The following is a 16,733-nucleotide window of genomic DNA, read 5'->3' as shown; positions in this document are numbered from 1 at the left end:
TGAAAATGGCTCAGTCCATAGCTGAGGGGAGCATTATTTACTTCCCTGTCTCTCCACCTCTGGGTGCACATTTTAAACAGATGTGTACAGACTGTCAGATGTCTGATTGCTGTGGCTGAAAGCTGCCTAGCTATAAACCAGCCCCAGTTTGCAAGATGAGCTGCTTAATTAGGCGCTGGTTCCTGGGCTAACAGCTCCTAAGCCTGGGCTTAGAGCCATGGAATTGTAACTCTCCAGTCCTGCATGCAGAGTAGACATGTCCATCTCTGTGTCTGCCCAGCTACTTGTGTGCTTAAATAATCTCCTACCAGAAATGCTGGTAACATTTTTCTGCCTTTGTCTGTTACCCTATCACACATTTTGTTTTGATCCTGAGCCCAGGCAGGTGACTTCGTGTTTCCTTGCTGTGGAAGGCTGCTTTCTCAGGAGGGAAGCCTCACAGCTCCACCGTACACGTGGATTAATGATGGTTTGGGTAGGGTGTGCAAGAAGGAGATATTCTCTGCAGTGGGAGCAAGGAAGTATTTTATTCAATTTGGTCATTTATGGGTCAGTTTCTTGAATGAAACTAGTAAGTGAACTAGTACGCAAACAGGAATTTCAGAGAGTACGTAACTGGGGTGCAAGAAATTTGTGTGGAGAGACATATGCGTAGGGGAAGGTTCTTGTCGATAGGAGGACAGCCAGCTTTCTCCATTTTGCTCACGGCATCGGCAGCAGCAACAGACTCCTCCCACCCCTGGGCTCAGCAGCTTAACCCGGTGTGGCGGTGGGAGGTGGCTGCAACATGCCCAGGTGCTCCTCTCGCAGCCAACAGGCACAAGCACACACTCCTGCTGCTGCTGACCAGGGACAGGGCTTGGTGCTCCTTGCACCCAGCTTAGAAACCAAGGGACTTGACTGACAAGCGGTCTTCATTGAAGAGAATTCAGCATACAGGCTTTGAGCAACAGACAATAACAAAGGACTGAGAAATTCCTGGCAGCAGCAGTCACTTGCTAGTCAGGATATCCCAGCTGCGCTCTCTCCTCTCCGGGCTGAAATGACGGGCCCTGTAACGCATTGTGGATCTCGGCTCTTCTGCTTCAGGTCTGCCACTTGGAGCAGTCGCTGGATCCACAGCTCCCCACCCGAGGACAAACAGGGACTGCTGGTGAGTTCTGTCTCTGAGCCTTTTAATTTTTTTTTTTTTTCCTCATGCAAGTCCATCTTCTTGGAAGAGCTTTCTCTTGCTGTTCTTTTTCATATAGAAAATATTTGTTTTCTTCATACCAACTAGAGGCTAGCTCTGCCCAGGAGCTCCCTCCACTCCTCAAAGAAGTTTGTCTCCTCCCGTTTCCTAGAAGGGAAATTTGTGCCTGAGAGGAAGGGAATGCTGTCATACCATCCTATAAAGTCACAAAATCTATTTCTGTGGGGTGTTTTTTATAATCTTTGATTATAGCCTCCAGCACAAATATTCCAGCATGTGATTATAGAAGACCAACTAAATTTATTTAACTGAATAATTTAACTAAAATTTCAGCACCAGCTCTCTACCCTATTGTTAGTAAATACCCAAATCTTGTTTATCTGAATAGTGGTGAGCTGTGCTACTGTAACTATTAAGCAAATAGTACTGTTTCTATAAAGATTTTATTTATAAAAAGCTCAAGAAATAGGCACTGATGTACTGAATCTGTAGGAAAATAAGACATTTGCCTAATATCTTTTAATGTGCCTTTTATTGTTTTAAATGTGTCTTGTATAAGCATGTTGGTGCATGGATTGGACTAAGATACTTTTCTTTCCGACTGCCATATATTGCTAGTGCTTTTAGTTCCAACATGTAAAATAATCCTCTGTGGATTATTTTTCCTTAAGAATCTGTCCCATCTCTGGAATATTAGCTGCAGAAGTTCAATAATACTACATAATTTGCTTGGCAATAGACATCTTAGTCTGGGAGCATTTCAATTTGTTTAGCTTTATTTAACCTTATTTCTTTGATTTAGGAGACAATCATTGGATTCTCAGCATTTTCACTGGCAATTCTTGGACCAGCTGGATGGGTCCTGTGCCACCTTTCAAGCTATAAAAAGAAATAGAAAACATCCCTCCGAAACTAAGACCTGAAGACTACAATAAACTATAATCCTCCAAACTTGGACTCTCTTTAAATTCCCCATTCCCACACTGTCACCCATCCCCTGGGCCAGATCCCAGAAAGCATTTGCAGATACTGAGATATTGATACTGATACTTGTAGAACTGAGCCCAGATATACAATGGTGTAATGATACAAAAGAGTGGCAGGTCTACTCTGCATCACCTGCAACATTGGACCATTGGATCTGTCATCAGGTACTGTGAGAAATGGAAGATTGAGGAGGAGGACTGTAAACACGCTCAGTTTAGCTGTTGAAAAACACATATATCATGCTAATTGTTGTTTGACCTTGTGTTTTAGACAAGTAGAACATCTTTGTCTGGGAAACATAGGCCTGTGGTAGACTTAAAGGCACCCTATCAAACATGCTTGAGTATCCTGCCCTTCTGTGGGCAAGATTAAAGCACAGTGGTAAATTATACTTGTGTGAATCCCTGAAATACAGGAAAGAATAACAGGTTTGCTGATCCTCCACCATGGACCAAGCTTTGCAGTGCCTGTGTTCCCACTTGTGTGCCTCTCCTGTCTGCTGCTTTGGTGATCCCTGGTTAGTAAGGTAACAAAAATTAGTTTACTCTGCCTTTCATCCATGGTTTTATCATTGTTACTGTGTCCTCTCTGCACCAGCTCATACAGGCACCATCAGCAATTTAAAGTAAATAAATGGAAAAAAATACAGTAAAAATATTTTATAGTCATCTCAGACTAAATCTCTGAGAATTTAGGACCGTTTTCTTGAGAGTTTCTCTTTAATCTTTACATGTCTTCTTTTGATGTGTTCCTTTTCCACAAGTATATATGTTTTTCTGCAGATGATGATTGTCAGGTATTTCAATTTATTTTCAGTTTCTAGATTAAGATGTTTGACCTTTGAGAGATTTTTCCCATGACTGCTATTTGCAATTACTAGGATAAATACTTTGAAGTCTAGATTAAATTTGAGAAATGTACGCTAAATAACACTTGTTTTGCCATGTTACATGTGTAATAAAAGAATGCCTTCTAATGATTTCATGTCTGTCTTGCAAGAAAATACAAAATATGAACATTTTGTGATGCTTAAGGATTATGTATTGTCATGCTTAAGTATTAACAGAATATAATTTAAAATTCCATTAAGTCATTTGTGCTGTCTAATATCAAAACAGATTCTGAAAGTAGGGCTGTGAATGTGAAAAGTGTATATTCTTGCTGTATTTCTAAAGCATGATTTTCAAATAAATTGTCTGAGTTCCTTTCAGCCTTGTAACGGTGACTGAAGTTTTTGGAGTGAGAATGGAAGCATTCATCCTGAGTGCTTAAAGAAAGTCATACTAGTTAATTTTTTTTCCAAGAAATTATAGCTTTGTCACTTAGTTGAACAGTCTGATGTGAAAGCCCAGTTGTGTATGTGGAAAGTTTCACACAGATTTGAATGAGGGTTGGATATATGCCTGCATTCCTGGTATCCAGAGAAAAAGCAATGCCAGTAACTGAAAGGCACTTGGACAAGCAATCTTAAGCTTTGCTTCTGCACACTGTGAGCACATCCTTTGGAATCATAAGGGTATTTTGCAGAATCTTTTGTAAAAATCGGGTTTGAACATTTCAGTGCATCTGCTTGTTCTGTATCTGATTTCATCATCCTTCTCTCACCTAGTAGTGCTTAAATAAATCAGTAAGATATTACATTTCAGTTGTACTTGTCCTCTTAAATTATGGCAATGAGTAATAAGATTGCCTGGTTTAATACATACTTGGGGGATGTGAGTAAAGCACTGAGAATTGTGTTGGATGGAATGAGGTAACAGATACATAGGGATGTTTATACTGAAGCAGGGATAATTTTTAGAAACTACTCACCTGAAGAGCTTAAAATTTAAGTGGTTTTTTCAAATATTTTTTTTTCAGATTTTTCAGTCCACTTCAAGCATTTATTCCTGAAAGTTTCCTAATTTTTTCCTAATGATTACATTTTCCCTAATTTATTCCTAATGATTACATTTTACAGGCATTTAAGAATGCTTCAGTCTTCATGTAACCATCTTTACTGAATGCAAATAGATCTTTAAGCCTGTAACTGGAAGCTCTGGGGAATGTGGTGCATAGAAAACCAAGATGAAAAGGAGAGAAGCCACGCTGTTGCAGGAGCCTTTATTGCTTACACTTAAATTAAGAAGCCCAGTAGTGTTCAGCTTATGGTCCATAAACACTCTGGGTCTGCAAGAAGTAGTGGGGGAATATTATGCTGTGGTCAGTAGGCCTGAATTTGTAATAGATGGGACAATTTTAAGGATCTGCAGATGAGAAAAATATATCCCCAAGTAAGGTGCAGCAGCATTCCTACAGTGTGCTTTAGGAGTGTCCCCATTCCGTCAGTTCACTTTCTGTTTCCACCAAGGTTCCTGTTTCTGATAGTCCACCTTTTGTTTTGTCTTAGGTTACTCCTAGACTCCTCTGTAGAACAAATCAATTTGGAGGAGAGACTAGACATCTTACTGGCTCCTAGAGAGACAGCCTCCAAAGGCAGGAGCAAGGTCAGTCAGCTTTACTTGTTACTGAGCCAGGATCTTGACCCTGGCGTGGGTCACAAACTTGGTACAGGTGTGGTAAAGCACCAAGGACCTCAGCAGTGTTGAGTGTCACATGCTTTCTCCTCATTTCCTTGTGGAAAGTCTCTTTTGTTCTCTGTAATGGTTTTTGCCCAGCACAAACATTTTACAAATGTTTTTACTTGAGTGTAGAAACTAAAGCAAATGTCTGGTTTCCTTCATTTCTCTGTTCATTTCTTTGCCTTTGGGCCGTGATGCTGTGCTAGGTTTAAGAAGGCAGTATTTTGACACTTGTCATTCTGATTCCTAAAGCATTACTACCGCTACAATGTGCTTTTATTTTAGTCATGTAGGTAGGTGGTATCATCAATTCTGCACAAGTCTGATATTAAAGGTAAGAAAAAACCCCAGCTTTTTGCGAGGGAGCTATAATTCAGCCAGGGTGATGCTAATTTCCACAAACTTGGCGTGTTAGCTGTCACAAAGACTGCCTCTTAGAATAGTATATCCAGTCTCTGATTTTATAATAGTCTCAGTGCATGCTTATCAAATTTGTGCTAATTCTTTATGCAGGTCACCATGTATTTCTGAAACTCCAATGCTATGGCAACAAATTAAGTATTTTGTTCACTTAGAGGCTAATGACATTACTCTAGAAGAGAAATTGAGGGCATTTATCACAGATTTGTATAGTGACAGATGCTGACAAATGTAATAATAAAGCAAACATCCACAGACTTATCTGATGTAAGTATCAGAATAAGAGGAAAATTACGGTTTTGTAAGTACAGTCAAATAACCACTGTATTTCTTAATAACATTTTGTTTTCCCGAGGTCTTAATTATTCTAAATTGGGGAAAGAAAGAACAAATATCAACACCACAATCTGGCTACTCTGTTGGAAACACATGACTAGCAATGAGACATAGAGCCCTTTACTGCTCCATCTCTCACTTTAAAGCAGCCCAAGCCAGTGATGACTGAAATGAATTTGTCACATGCCAGATGGCATAACTGATATGGGTCGGTGGCTTCAGCCAGGCTTCTGGTCACATCATGATCACTTCTGCCATTACTGCCAACTTGTTCTCTATTCTAATGCTCTGTCCTATCCAAATGCCTATCTTACTATAAGCCTTCCTTCTCAGAATAGTTACTTTCCTACCCTCCCACAGGAGGATGGTTGGATTGATATTTTTTCTGTACATAGTGCTGTGTGATAGTACCACTAAAGGAAGTTTTCTTCGCATTTTTAGGTCTCAGCACAGAGGCTAAAATTAGATCTCTTCATCTCAGAAGAAATTATTTCCCTGCACAAGACTACAAGCTGTCAGTAGTATTGTGTTACTTTGTGCAGACATGATTTTCTGTGAGCAAGAAGAGGTGCTTTCCCTGTTCACTGTCTCTTGGATGATGCTGGTTGACCCAGGTGCCAGAGCCCTGAGGAACTGCTCTAGAAAACATCCTGTGGCAACCAGGATACATGCTGTAGCCTATCTGACTTAAGCCTAACTGCTCAGTTTAATCCCAGACAGACTTTTACCTCAAGCGATTATATATTTTACAATCATTCATGAGGATTAGTTCTTACACAAAGCAAAGATCAAGAGACAAATTTAATTTAGTATAGTAAAACTGTTGCTGTGAAATACACTCATCTGAGCCTGAGGGACTCCTGCTGTTTGAGTCTGGCAGGGAGGAGGTTGGTCCCTCTGCAGGAGGTGTTCAGGGGCTCCAGTTCCATACCAAGACCCTTTCATTGGCATAAGTTTAGCCTTGTACATATCCAGAAAGCACCATGTGGATTGAAAAATCCTGCAAGACACAGAAACTTGACTCCTCCTGCTCCAGTTCACTCTGTGTTTGGCTTTTCTTATTGCAATTACCCTTGCCTCCCTCCGTGCCACAGCCTTCAATTCAGATAGGCTTGTAGTGATTAAAGGAAAAATTTAAGGCATTCCAAACTTGTCCCCACCTCTACTGCAGTTTTTAATATCCCTGTCCCAGTGCAGTTATTGATAATCTCCTGCCAAAATTGGTGAGGAAGTTTAAAAAAATTGAGCCATTGGCTTAAAATAAATGAAATTGGAAGTTAGCTGTTTTTGTTTGGTGTTTTGATAAAGCTTACAAGGCATTTCCTTGCCTCTCATTCAGGCATTGAAATCCTCATTTGTTTCAAACGTTGTTAATATTGCATTGAAGTCTTTGAATATGTCAGGCAAGAGTTAGTTTTTATTTAGAATTCAAATAGAGACCCATGTAATTACATGACTCAAGAAGCTGAGCCTTTAAGGAAAACAGCATGAGAATGTTTCAAGGGTTGATAACAGTGAACATGTCTGGATACAGATGTGCAGATACATATCCCTGTAAGCTCATACATTGATTTAGTCTTATACATGAATGAATTCACTTCAATTTATGAACAGTTGAATAAATTTTCTGTACATAATTCAAGGTAGGAGGGCTTAGGATTTGTATTTTTCAGAAAGGATTACCTTTCTAAAAGTAGATTAGAATGCTTGGAGATTTTAAAAAAGGGAACACTAGATTTTGAGTCTTTTTGAAGCTGAATACTTGAAAATGTAATTCAAAGTGACAGTAGTCACATAAATAGTGATTTCTGCTCTTGATTACCTTTTTTCTTCTTACAGGATATTTCATTAATTTATTCCTGAACTATGTTGTAACTACAGTACACACTCTTAGGCAGGGAAAATTTAGTTAGAAGCCAGCACAATCCACAGAAAAAATATGTTCCACATCCCTTCCGCACCTTACCTACCTTATCCTGCAAAAGCCACAGCCACAAAACAAGACACACAAATCCAGGGAACATGATAGGATGCACTCACAAGTGCTGAGGGAGTCAGCCAATGACACTGTAAGACTGATTTTTATTATCTTTTAAAAAGGCCAAAGCAACTGTGAGAGTCCTGAAAAACAGAAGAAAGCAAGTGCCACTCCTATTTTCAAAAAGGACAAGCAGGAGTATCTGGGAAATTATAGGTCATTTGTCTTTACCTTGATTCATGGGAAGATAATGGAGCAAATAATCCTGTAAACCACTTCCAAACACATTAAGGACAGGAATGTTATTTGGAGTAGTCAGTGTGCATTTGCAAAGGGAAAACTATGCCTGACCAACTTGAGAGCCTTCTGCAACAAAATTACAAACTCGGTGTGGGAGGAGAAAGCAGTGAAAGCTTATCTTTAGCAAGACTTTCATCAATGCTTCCCATTACATCAGCAAAGACAAGTTGATGAAATATGGACTAGGCAAGATGACTGATGTGAATTGAAAAGTGGCCAAACAAACTGCCAGGCTCAAAGGGTTGTGATCAGAGGCAAAAAGAAATCCAGCTGGGGACCAGTCACCAGCGTTGCACTGCAGGGATCAACCCTGGGCCAGTACAGTTTGATGTCTCTGCCAGTGACCCAGATGATGGGACACGCTCTGCAGATGATGCAAAACTGGGAGAAGCAGTTGATCCACCAGCAGGGTACTGGCCAGCGCTGCCATTCAAATGTGTCTTGAGAGCTTGGAGATGTGGACCCACATGAGTCTCATGAAGTTCAACAGGTGAAAATCCAAGTCATGCATATCAGAGGGATAACTAAGCACCAGTACAGGCTGGGGCTGAGCAGCTGAAAAGCAGCTCGGCAAAGAGTGACGCAGGCGTCCTGGTGGACACCAAGTTGACTGTGAGCCAGTGATGAGCCTTTGTGGCAAAAAGGCCAACAGGATCCTGGGATGCAGTAGGAAAAGCATGGCTAGCTGGTCAAGGGAGGTGTTTATACTCCTCTACTTGGCACTGGTTAGACCTGACTGGAGTTCTGTGTCTGGTTCTGGACTCACCAGTACAAGAAAGACATGAGTATACTGGAGTAAGTCGAGGGAAGGGTTAAGTGATGAAGAGACTGGAGCACCTGTCCTATAAAAGGGTGCTGAGAGAACTGGGATTGTTCAGCACTAAAGTCAAAAGATTTGGTGTGGGGAGTGGATCTTGTCAGTGTGTATAAATACCTGAAGAGAGGGACTAAGATGATGGAACCAGACTTTTTTCAGTGGAGCTCAGTGACAGGACCACAGGCAATAGGCACAAACTGAAATACAAGAATTTCCACTTCAACAGAAGAAAAAACTTTCTACTGTGAGGATGGTCAAACTTTTGAACAAGATGTGTAGAGAAGTTGTGGGGTCTTTATGCTTGCAGATGTTTGAAACCTAGCTGGACATGGCTTGGAGTAATTTCGTCTAGCTGACCTTGCTTTGATCAGGGAAGTTAGGGTAGACAAGCCCCAGTCTTTCCAACCTCAAAAATTCCATGATTCTGTGAAATTTCCCCTCATCAACTCAGAAAGTAGCATTTATTCTTTCAGTTTTCATCGGTTGGTATGTAAAATTTCCACTCCTCATTCATTTAATGTTAAAAATATGTTCTTCCATTAATGATTTGTGGGCTTTAAGATGCCTGCAGCTTTTATGTGTTCTCTTAACTGAGTGTGTGCAGAGGCAAAAACCATATGGATGTAAACCTTACTGCTTAAAATGGTTTCCAGTGGAGAATTGTACCCATTTTGTTAGGCATATTCATGAGGATCTTGCTGAGATATTATGACTTTGGTTCAGCCCAGAAACTTGAGAAATTAATTCCCAGAGGATCACGTTTCTATATTTGCTCCTTAATGACATTTGTTCACAATTTAAAGTGTAAGTCTCTATACTTGAATTAACAAACTAGGCAACTATTGAATTATTTTACTGAACAGACTACTTGCATAGGATTTATTTAGGGCTTAAACATTGTTTAGACAATGCAGAAGGACTCATAAGTAATGAATTGTTTACTGTGTATCTGAGCTACATGCTGTACTATGTAGGACCTTGTTCAGTAAATGCAGGCATAGCTGCAATTTTCAGGCACTTAAGCCAAAGAAGAAATTTTACATGAGAAATGGAATTAATATTTTCTCAGTGTACTCCTGCTTTATCAACCTGAGTGTTTTTAATAAGCTCACCACTCTGATGTGTGAACACTTGGTATATTTTAAAGATACTTATGGAAGCTCAGTTCCCCTCAGTGCAGAATTTCCTATTGTTCTATAATGAGAAATAAAGCTGTTCAGATTGATTTGTTGCATCAACAGACAGAAATTCAAAGATGAAACCTGTCTTCAATATCATGAAACCTGTCTTCAGTATCTTATTTCAATGAAGTCTGGAAGCCATTTGGCTGTATTTTCATCACTTACGCTCCAGGTTGTGACATGTGGGTTGGGGGAAGCAGATTTGTAGTGTCACATGGCCTCTCTGGGCGCTTCACTAAATAAAGCTTCTATTAAAAGAAAAAAACTTAAATATTTACTCTCAAATATTTGAACGTAAAAGAGAAAATAGTGATGTAAGTTGGCTTTGCTCTGTCTTTGGGGCTCACAAGCAGCAGGGAGTGTGGAAAGAACTATGGCCTCCAGTAAGAGCTCTGTTTTGCACCTAATTAAGTGGTGTTGAAGAAACATTGCTCACGCAGTATTTTTAGAAAATTGCCTTCAGAAAAAATGCTAACCAGTTAAATGCCAGCGAACAGCATCTGCCCCTTCCTCGAGGTTCATGGCACCAAATGTGCCTTGTCCCAAGCTCAGGGCAGCAGTAATTTGGAGGCATTGCATTTTATGATGAATAAGAAAACATATCTATTTTCCTCCACCTCCACAGCACAGTTGTCTTTGGCTGCCACAGGCCTACTTATCTTACACAGCCCAGCATTTTGAGGAGAGTATGTCACAATGGATTTTTTTTGTGTGTAAATATCAAGACTCCCATGCCCTTGCTGATTAAATACTGCCGGGCAGTATTTTATTACTTCCACATAGCTTTTTCGGAGGTCTGAGGATCTGAAAAACAGGTATGGAAATTTTCAGAAAAGAAACTCATAGCTAACCAGGTCTCATTTCTGAGACCTGGTAAGGTCAGGTCAGGACGCTGGTGAGGCTGACAGGATGCACAGCAGTGAAATAATTTCTCTTGGAGCAAATAAATTTTATTGTTATTACTGCACTCCCACTACAACTGGACGAAGGTCTTTTCATCCCACCTTCGTCCTGGGGCTGTCACAATAGCTGCGATCTGGTGATGGAGAGTGACACGGTCGGGGCTGAGCGCAGCTCTTGTCTCCCCGGGAAATGCTTGGCGGTCCCGCGGTGCTTGGTGCACTATGGAAACAGGCAGGGGAAAGCCGGGCCAGAGAACCTGACTGCCCCCGCCTGGGGTACACAGCTGGAGCCCAGGGGTCGAGGGGAGAGGTGCGCAAGGGAGCTGCGGTCCTGTTCCGCGTCAAGGATCACACGGAGCCCACGGCAGGGCTCCTGGAAGTGCCACCACCGCTGTCATCGCTCAGTGCAGCTCTCGCGGACCCGGCCGGGAGGGCACCGCCAGCCCCTCCGCGGCACCGCCGGGGCTTATCTAGAGCTCCGGCTCGGCAGCTCCCAACTCGACGTTGTGACGAGCTCGGCGGGGCCACAGCCCCGCTGGGGCGGGTGCCCTAGGACTGCCCCAGGGCCAGCCGGCCTCCCCCTCCCCATCGCATTCCATCGCATCCCATCGCATCCCATGGCGTCCCCAGTCCCCCGTTCCCCGTCCCATCTGGCACCCCGTCCCTGCTGAGGGTGCTGCTCGCCGCGGCCGCCGGGCGCGCTGCCCCTTTAAGCGCGCTCCCGCCCGGTCCCGCCCGCCCGCCGCTCCCCGGCCCGCAGCCCTGCGGCACCGGCGGCGGCACCGGCGGCGGCACCGGCACCGGCAGCTGCATCGCGGCCGGGGGCCGGCGCTCCGCGGCGCCGAGGGGCAGAGCGGGGCGGCAGCATGTCCACCAAGGCGGAGCAGTGTGAGTAGGGCCGGCGGGCGCCGGGCCGGGGTCCGTCCGAGGGGAGGGGAGCGGGGCCGGGGGCGCCGTCCCGCCGATGGCGCTGCCCCGCCGCCGCCCGCCCGGCGCCCCGGCTCTGCCCGGGCTCCTGCCGCGGTCTGCGGCGGCCGCGAGCAGGCGGTGCAGGGGGAGGGGGCTGCCGGCGTTCTGGCTCTTTCTGTCGGAGCCGCCGCCGGCGCCGGTGGCCGCAGCCCCCGGAGCCCCTCGCCGTCCGGGCGGCCCGCTCGGGGCGGCGGCGCGTTCGTGCAAAGGCGGCGCCGGGGAGCCGACGGGGGAAATGGGGGATCGGAGCTGAGAGAGGTAATATTGAGACCGCCGGCTTCGCCCCCCGCCCCACGGCGGGAGCGGTCCAGCCTGCCCCGTCTGCCGGCGCTGCGCCCTGCCCGAAGGATGCGGCCACCTGCGAGAGCAGAGGTGACGCACGCGTTGCCACCTTGCGGGTGGTCCTGCAGAGAGACGGAGCGAGAAGGGTCCTGCTGCCGTTCTTGCCCGGGCCGCTCACCTTTTGGCTGAATGTGGGCTGGGTGTTTGTGTCTCGCCTGAAGGCCGCCTGGCACGGTGCCCGGTCCCAGCAGGACTCCCCCGGGTGCGGGCATCCCCCTGCCCGCGGCCAGCGTGCCTCTGCTTGGCCGCGGGTGTTTTACCCACCATGTTGGCTAGATCTGATCAGAGCACGATTCGATGACATGGTGGTTGGGGTACCTGCATCTGGGCCGTGGAAGTGCTCCCCGCTGTTATCGCTCATGACACCTGGTGTGTCTGCAAGAGCCCTGATGGTATGCTGAAAAGAAAATGCTGGGCTAGTCGAGCTCGTCACCCATGTCAAAGCTACTTTCTTGTCTGGTACAGTGTCATGGTTATGAACAGGCAGTCTGTGACCAGGAGGCTGGACTGATATTTGTCATGGTGACGTGATGTGATTTGACACTTCACATGCTGAGACTTGCTCTCTTTCTCCTCCAGGTCACTGAGAAGATCCTTGTGTTTATATATACCAATGCTGAACTGATCTAACAAAAAGTACCTGTGTGTTTTTTTTCCTTTAGGGTTTACTGCTTATTTGCAGTGATGGATGATTTTGCTTTAAAAATATTGTGCAGATGTTAATTCATTGCTGTAAAGGTGCAGTTCTAGCCTCATAAATAGAGACAGTGTTTTGACTGTGCAGAAGCCCTGAATTGTGCAGTGTTTGGATTTGTACTGTTCTGTTGTTGCTGCCTTCCCCACCTTCCACCTGAGTTCTGTAGTTTTTTCTTCTTTTGCGTGATGCTTACACATTAATTACACTTCCTTCACACTGCCTTGTGGAAGAATTTGTGCTACTTTTTGTCCCAGCACCAGCTATGGTGTTTTCTTCCTTTTCTATTCTACCTTCTCTGTTCCTCCATTCCTAATGCTTTTGGTCTGCTCTGTTTGGGCTTCTCTTTCATATTTTATCCTTGGCTATTTTTCTTTTTCCTCCCTTTGTACTTTTCAAGACACTGCGTCTAGGCCTGCCGTATCCCTATTGCTCTCTATTTGAAGATTTACTTAGGGTCCAGATTTCAGATCTCTCTGCCTTCTAATGTTCCTTTTCATGATATTCCTGAAAGAGTATTTGGTTAATGGACATATCCTGTGCATTCTAACCTGCTGAATGTATTTTTTTGTCAAGGCTGCTCCCCTGACTAGTTCTTATGGCATTACCAAATGTCTTTGTCTCTACCTAACTTCAAGATTCCCTCACCAGCAATTTTTGAGTAATGGACTCTGACAAGGATGTGTTGGTGTGCATACATCACTACCAGTCAAACTTTCAAACCCCAGCTGTCGCTGTTGTTGCTTCTGCCCTCACTGAGTGACAGGCAAGAGCCAGAATGTCTTGGGAAGGACTCAAGTTGCAAGTCATAATGAATCTGTTTACCAAGAACATCAGTGAAACACTACGACTGAGGAATCACACTGATGGGAACAGAAGATGTGCTGGTCTAAACATGAATCCCACAGCTCTTGGGCAGGTTCTCTGAACAACAGGTAAAATGGTGTCAGTCTGGGAAGTTGCCTGGAGAAGCTTCTCTTTTTTGTGACCACACACATCTTGTGTTGCATACCAGATATATCTACAGTGACTTTCATCATTTGACTCTTTGCTTGAGATGTTCTGATGTTCTGTTGTATTAAAAAAAAAAGTGAATTCTTTTTCACCTTATAAAACAGTAATTGGTGTTTAGTTGTGGTAAGTAATGTCCTGGGAATGCCTGATGCCTGTTCCCCTTCAGGACAATGGAGCAACCAAGGCCATCTTTGAGGACTCCAAGTGGTTTCACTCTTGGTTCAGTCAATGCTTACAGGGGGGTTGAGGAGTTTAGGGAGGTGTGTGTAGATGCTAGAGAGATACTTATTTGTTTTTGGTGGTGAACCTTTGACAGTGGCCAAGTACTTCCACAGGGTGACATCACTTTTTGAAGTGTGTCTCTGGGTACTCTGAAACTCAGAAAATTGGGTCATTCACACGCTTGCTGTAACTTGAAAGCTGGCAAAGTTTTTGCTCTAGGGCTTTCCTTCGGAAATTTCTTTGTGTTCTGGGAGACTGTGGTGAAATGGACAGAGTTTTGGGAAACAGAACTGAGAAGTGAGGCTGAAACCTTTAGCCTAAAGCTAATGTTTATATTTAGGCTTTATAAAGTTTTCTCTCTTGATATTTGGCCTGATTCAATTGCACAACAATGCCAATTAATACAAATAAATAGATTTCCATCTTTATTTTTAAAAAAAGCAGTTTGAGTGATTCTAGATACCCTATGCCCTTTATTTAAAGTTAGTAACTGTAGAGAGGAACACAGCTCTCTGAAATACATCTAGATCTGAATTCTGTAATAATCTTTGGCGGTTTTTTAGTCCATTTAATTTACATATATCTGACAGCAAACCATGGCAGCCACAGTAATCTGTGCACCTTGCTGTGAATTGTTCTTGGTTGGGTACTGTCTTGCATAGTCTGTGTCCTTGACAAATATACTTAGTTTCATACTTTTTTCCCCCCGACCAGAGAAAGAAACATCACAAAATACATTTAAGGAGTCATTGCTTTCTTAGTCTAGGAATTAAACTAGATTAGTTTTTGTGACAGTTGAAAGAAATGTCTACCTTTTAAATTATCTGATGAGATAGCCTGCAAATCTGGGACTAAAACTGAGATTAATGGCAGAAAGGATGAGGTGTGAGGTGAAGAGGGGAAAAGAGTCTTGGACTGCTCAAGTCAACCTCTGTAGTGTGGAGAGAAACACATCCTGCCCAGATGTTCCTACCCAGGTGGTTTGGGGGCTCTACAGGCAGCCGGTTACGGCTGCTCTCACACAGCACAACCTCCTGCAAAGCACAGTTCGTGTGCCACAGGCCAGTGTGGTGGCCTGAAAGGCTCTGCTCTTGCTCCCACCTATCCCGAGGCGATCTGAGACTGTGTGACAGAACTTCTGTTTTCAATTGTTTGAGGGGAGGGGAAAAAGCCATGATTGGTTTTTAGTTATTCATTGATGTCACCTTAAAATAAATTTGTGAAGTAAAAGACTTAAAGATGAGGAGATATAGCTCAAGACGCTTATACATTTTTAGTGTGTTGCTTTTGCATATGCATTGTGACAGTGTCCCTGGTTGAGTTTTTGCTTGCTGGTTTCACACAGACCTCAGCCCTTCAGTCACATGATGGGCTTTCTCCTTGTGATGAAGCCAGGTAATATCATGAGGGAGACTTTTGTCTGTAGAAGCTTCACTTGCTGCAGGAACTGGGGAGTGCTATCCTTAGAGCGGGAAATGAATGACCTTGGTTGGGTGCTGCAAGATTGGATTTCTTGACATGCATTCAAGAAACAGTATTCTTCATTTGATGATGATGTGTGTATTCCTCATTTTATGGATAATTAACTTGAAATTCTCAAACCTCATTTGTTTTGTGGCTCAGAGAATCTTATGTTTTCTGGATCTGAAAGTCCAGTGTATACTGTTACCTATACTTATACCTATATGTAGCCTATAATGGCTCTCAGTATCTCAAGCTGAGCCTCCAACAGTATTTGCAGACACTTTGCTTTTAGTGTCTGTCCATCTGTCTTTTTCTGCAATATGGATACAGTGTCACCCCTTCTCATTCAACTTGCCAGTGGCACAGAAAAAAAATCAAAATTCATGAGCTGTTCAGCTATCTCAGCAGGGAGAAGCATAGTGATGTCTCTCAGGTTGTTAGTACCTTTCTGTTCAGTGGAGGACTCAATGGTATTCATTGCTTAATAAATGCCATTTGACCATGAAAATAAAACAAAGTATTGACTAATTGCTTGTTTAGGAAGCATGATTTATCTTCCACACTGAAGGAACCCTGTAGGGGAGCAAGGTATATCTTGGTCTAGTGAAAGACTGTTATAACCATATGCTTAAGGGTTGAAAGAATTCAGAACCATCTCCCCTTTTAACTGTCTTGTACAGTCTGGGTGCACTTTTAACATGATGAAGAGTTCCCAGGCAGCTGTCCTTTCATGAGGCTGTGTCTGCAGTGCAGCACAGCTGAGCAGCCCTCTGCCCAGCCAATACACTCTCTCTCAGCAGAGTTGATTAATCTGAGTGGAGCAAGAACAGTTGTGTGTGTGTAGGTGTCTACATGAGACTGTCTTGTGCTGTATAGGCAATATAAGGCAAAGCAGCCAGGGTGGGTAGTCACTTTTTTTCCCAACACTGAACAAGGATTCCTATTAGAAAATAAGCCCACTGTTACTTGTAATACAACCAAAATTGGTTTCAGTGGAGGTGTACACCTCCGATTGCTCTTTGAAATCTCCTTATCTGCTTGATCACACTTCCTAAGACAAATAAACAGCAGACGCTTCGCTCTTTTCATATCTTTAGTTCATTGCATAAAGTAAATGTATGGCTCACAGTAAATCACATAAGATCTCTCTGTCTTAGCTTATATCTCTGCTTCGGCTGTAGAAGTACTTATCTGTCTTACATGAACCTCCTGTGGTCCAATGACTCATTCATTATAAATCAATCTTGAGAGGCTTGGAGACATGGAAGAAGTGCAGAGTGGTAATACATATTTTTTAATTTGCTAGCACTAAGTTTGCCTAATACAGATGCAGAAATTCACTTCCATTCTCCCT

The 16,733-nt window shown here is 43.5% G+C and overlaps 1 protein-coding gene and 1 long non-coding RNA gene across 9 annotated transcripts in view; both read left to right on the top strand.

Moving 5' to 3' along the window:
• Positions 1-688: 688 nt before the first annotated feature.
• Positions 689-3,398, top strand: LOC120754299 (uncharacterized). Its single transcript, XR_005701373.2, has 2 exons — positions 689-1,153; positions 1,995-3,398. It is a non-coding gene; the product is annotated as an uncharacterized LOC120754299 (long non-coding RNA).
• A 1,170-nt stretch (positions 3,399-4,568) lies between these two features.
• UNC79 (unc-79 homolog, NALCN channel complex subunit) overlaps positions 4,569-16,733 on the top strand; it is a 115,648-nt gene continuing 103,483 nt past the window's right edge. For 5 of the 8 annotated variants that reach the window (XM_040067866.2, XM_040067862.2, XM_040067865.2 and 2 more), the window contains exon 1: positions 11,473-11,562. In XM_040067866.2, the coding sequence (XP_039923800.1) occupies positions 11,541-11,562 (22 nt within the window). In that variant the 5' untranslated portion in view covers positions 11,473-11,540. Of the gene's footprint in view, positions 4,666-11,472; positions 11,563-12,180; positions 13,615-16,733 lie in introns of those variants that run through there. The other 3 variants (XM_040067868.2, XM_040067869.2, XM_040067867.2) reach the window with 3 other exon arrangements.

This window comes from Hirundo rustica, chromosome 6 (genome assembly GCF_015227805.2).
Source record: "Hirundo rustica isolate bHirRus1 chromosome 6, bHirRus1.pri.v3, whole genome shotgun sequence".
NCBI classification, from domain to species: domain Eukaryota; kingdom Metazoa; phylum Chordata; class Aves; order Passeriformes; family Hirundinidae; genus Hirundo; species Hirundo rustica.
The sequence above is the reverse complement of the archived record's forward strand: the minus strand, read 5'-3'. Positions and strand labels throughout refer to the sequence as shown.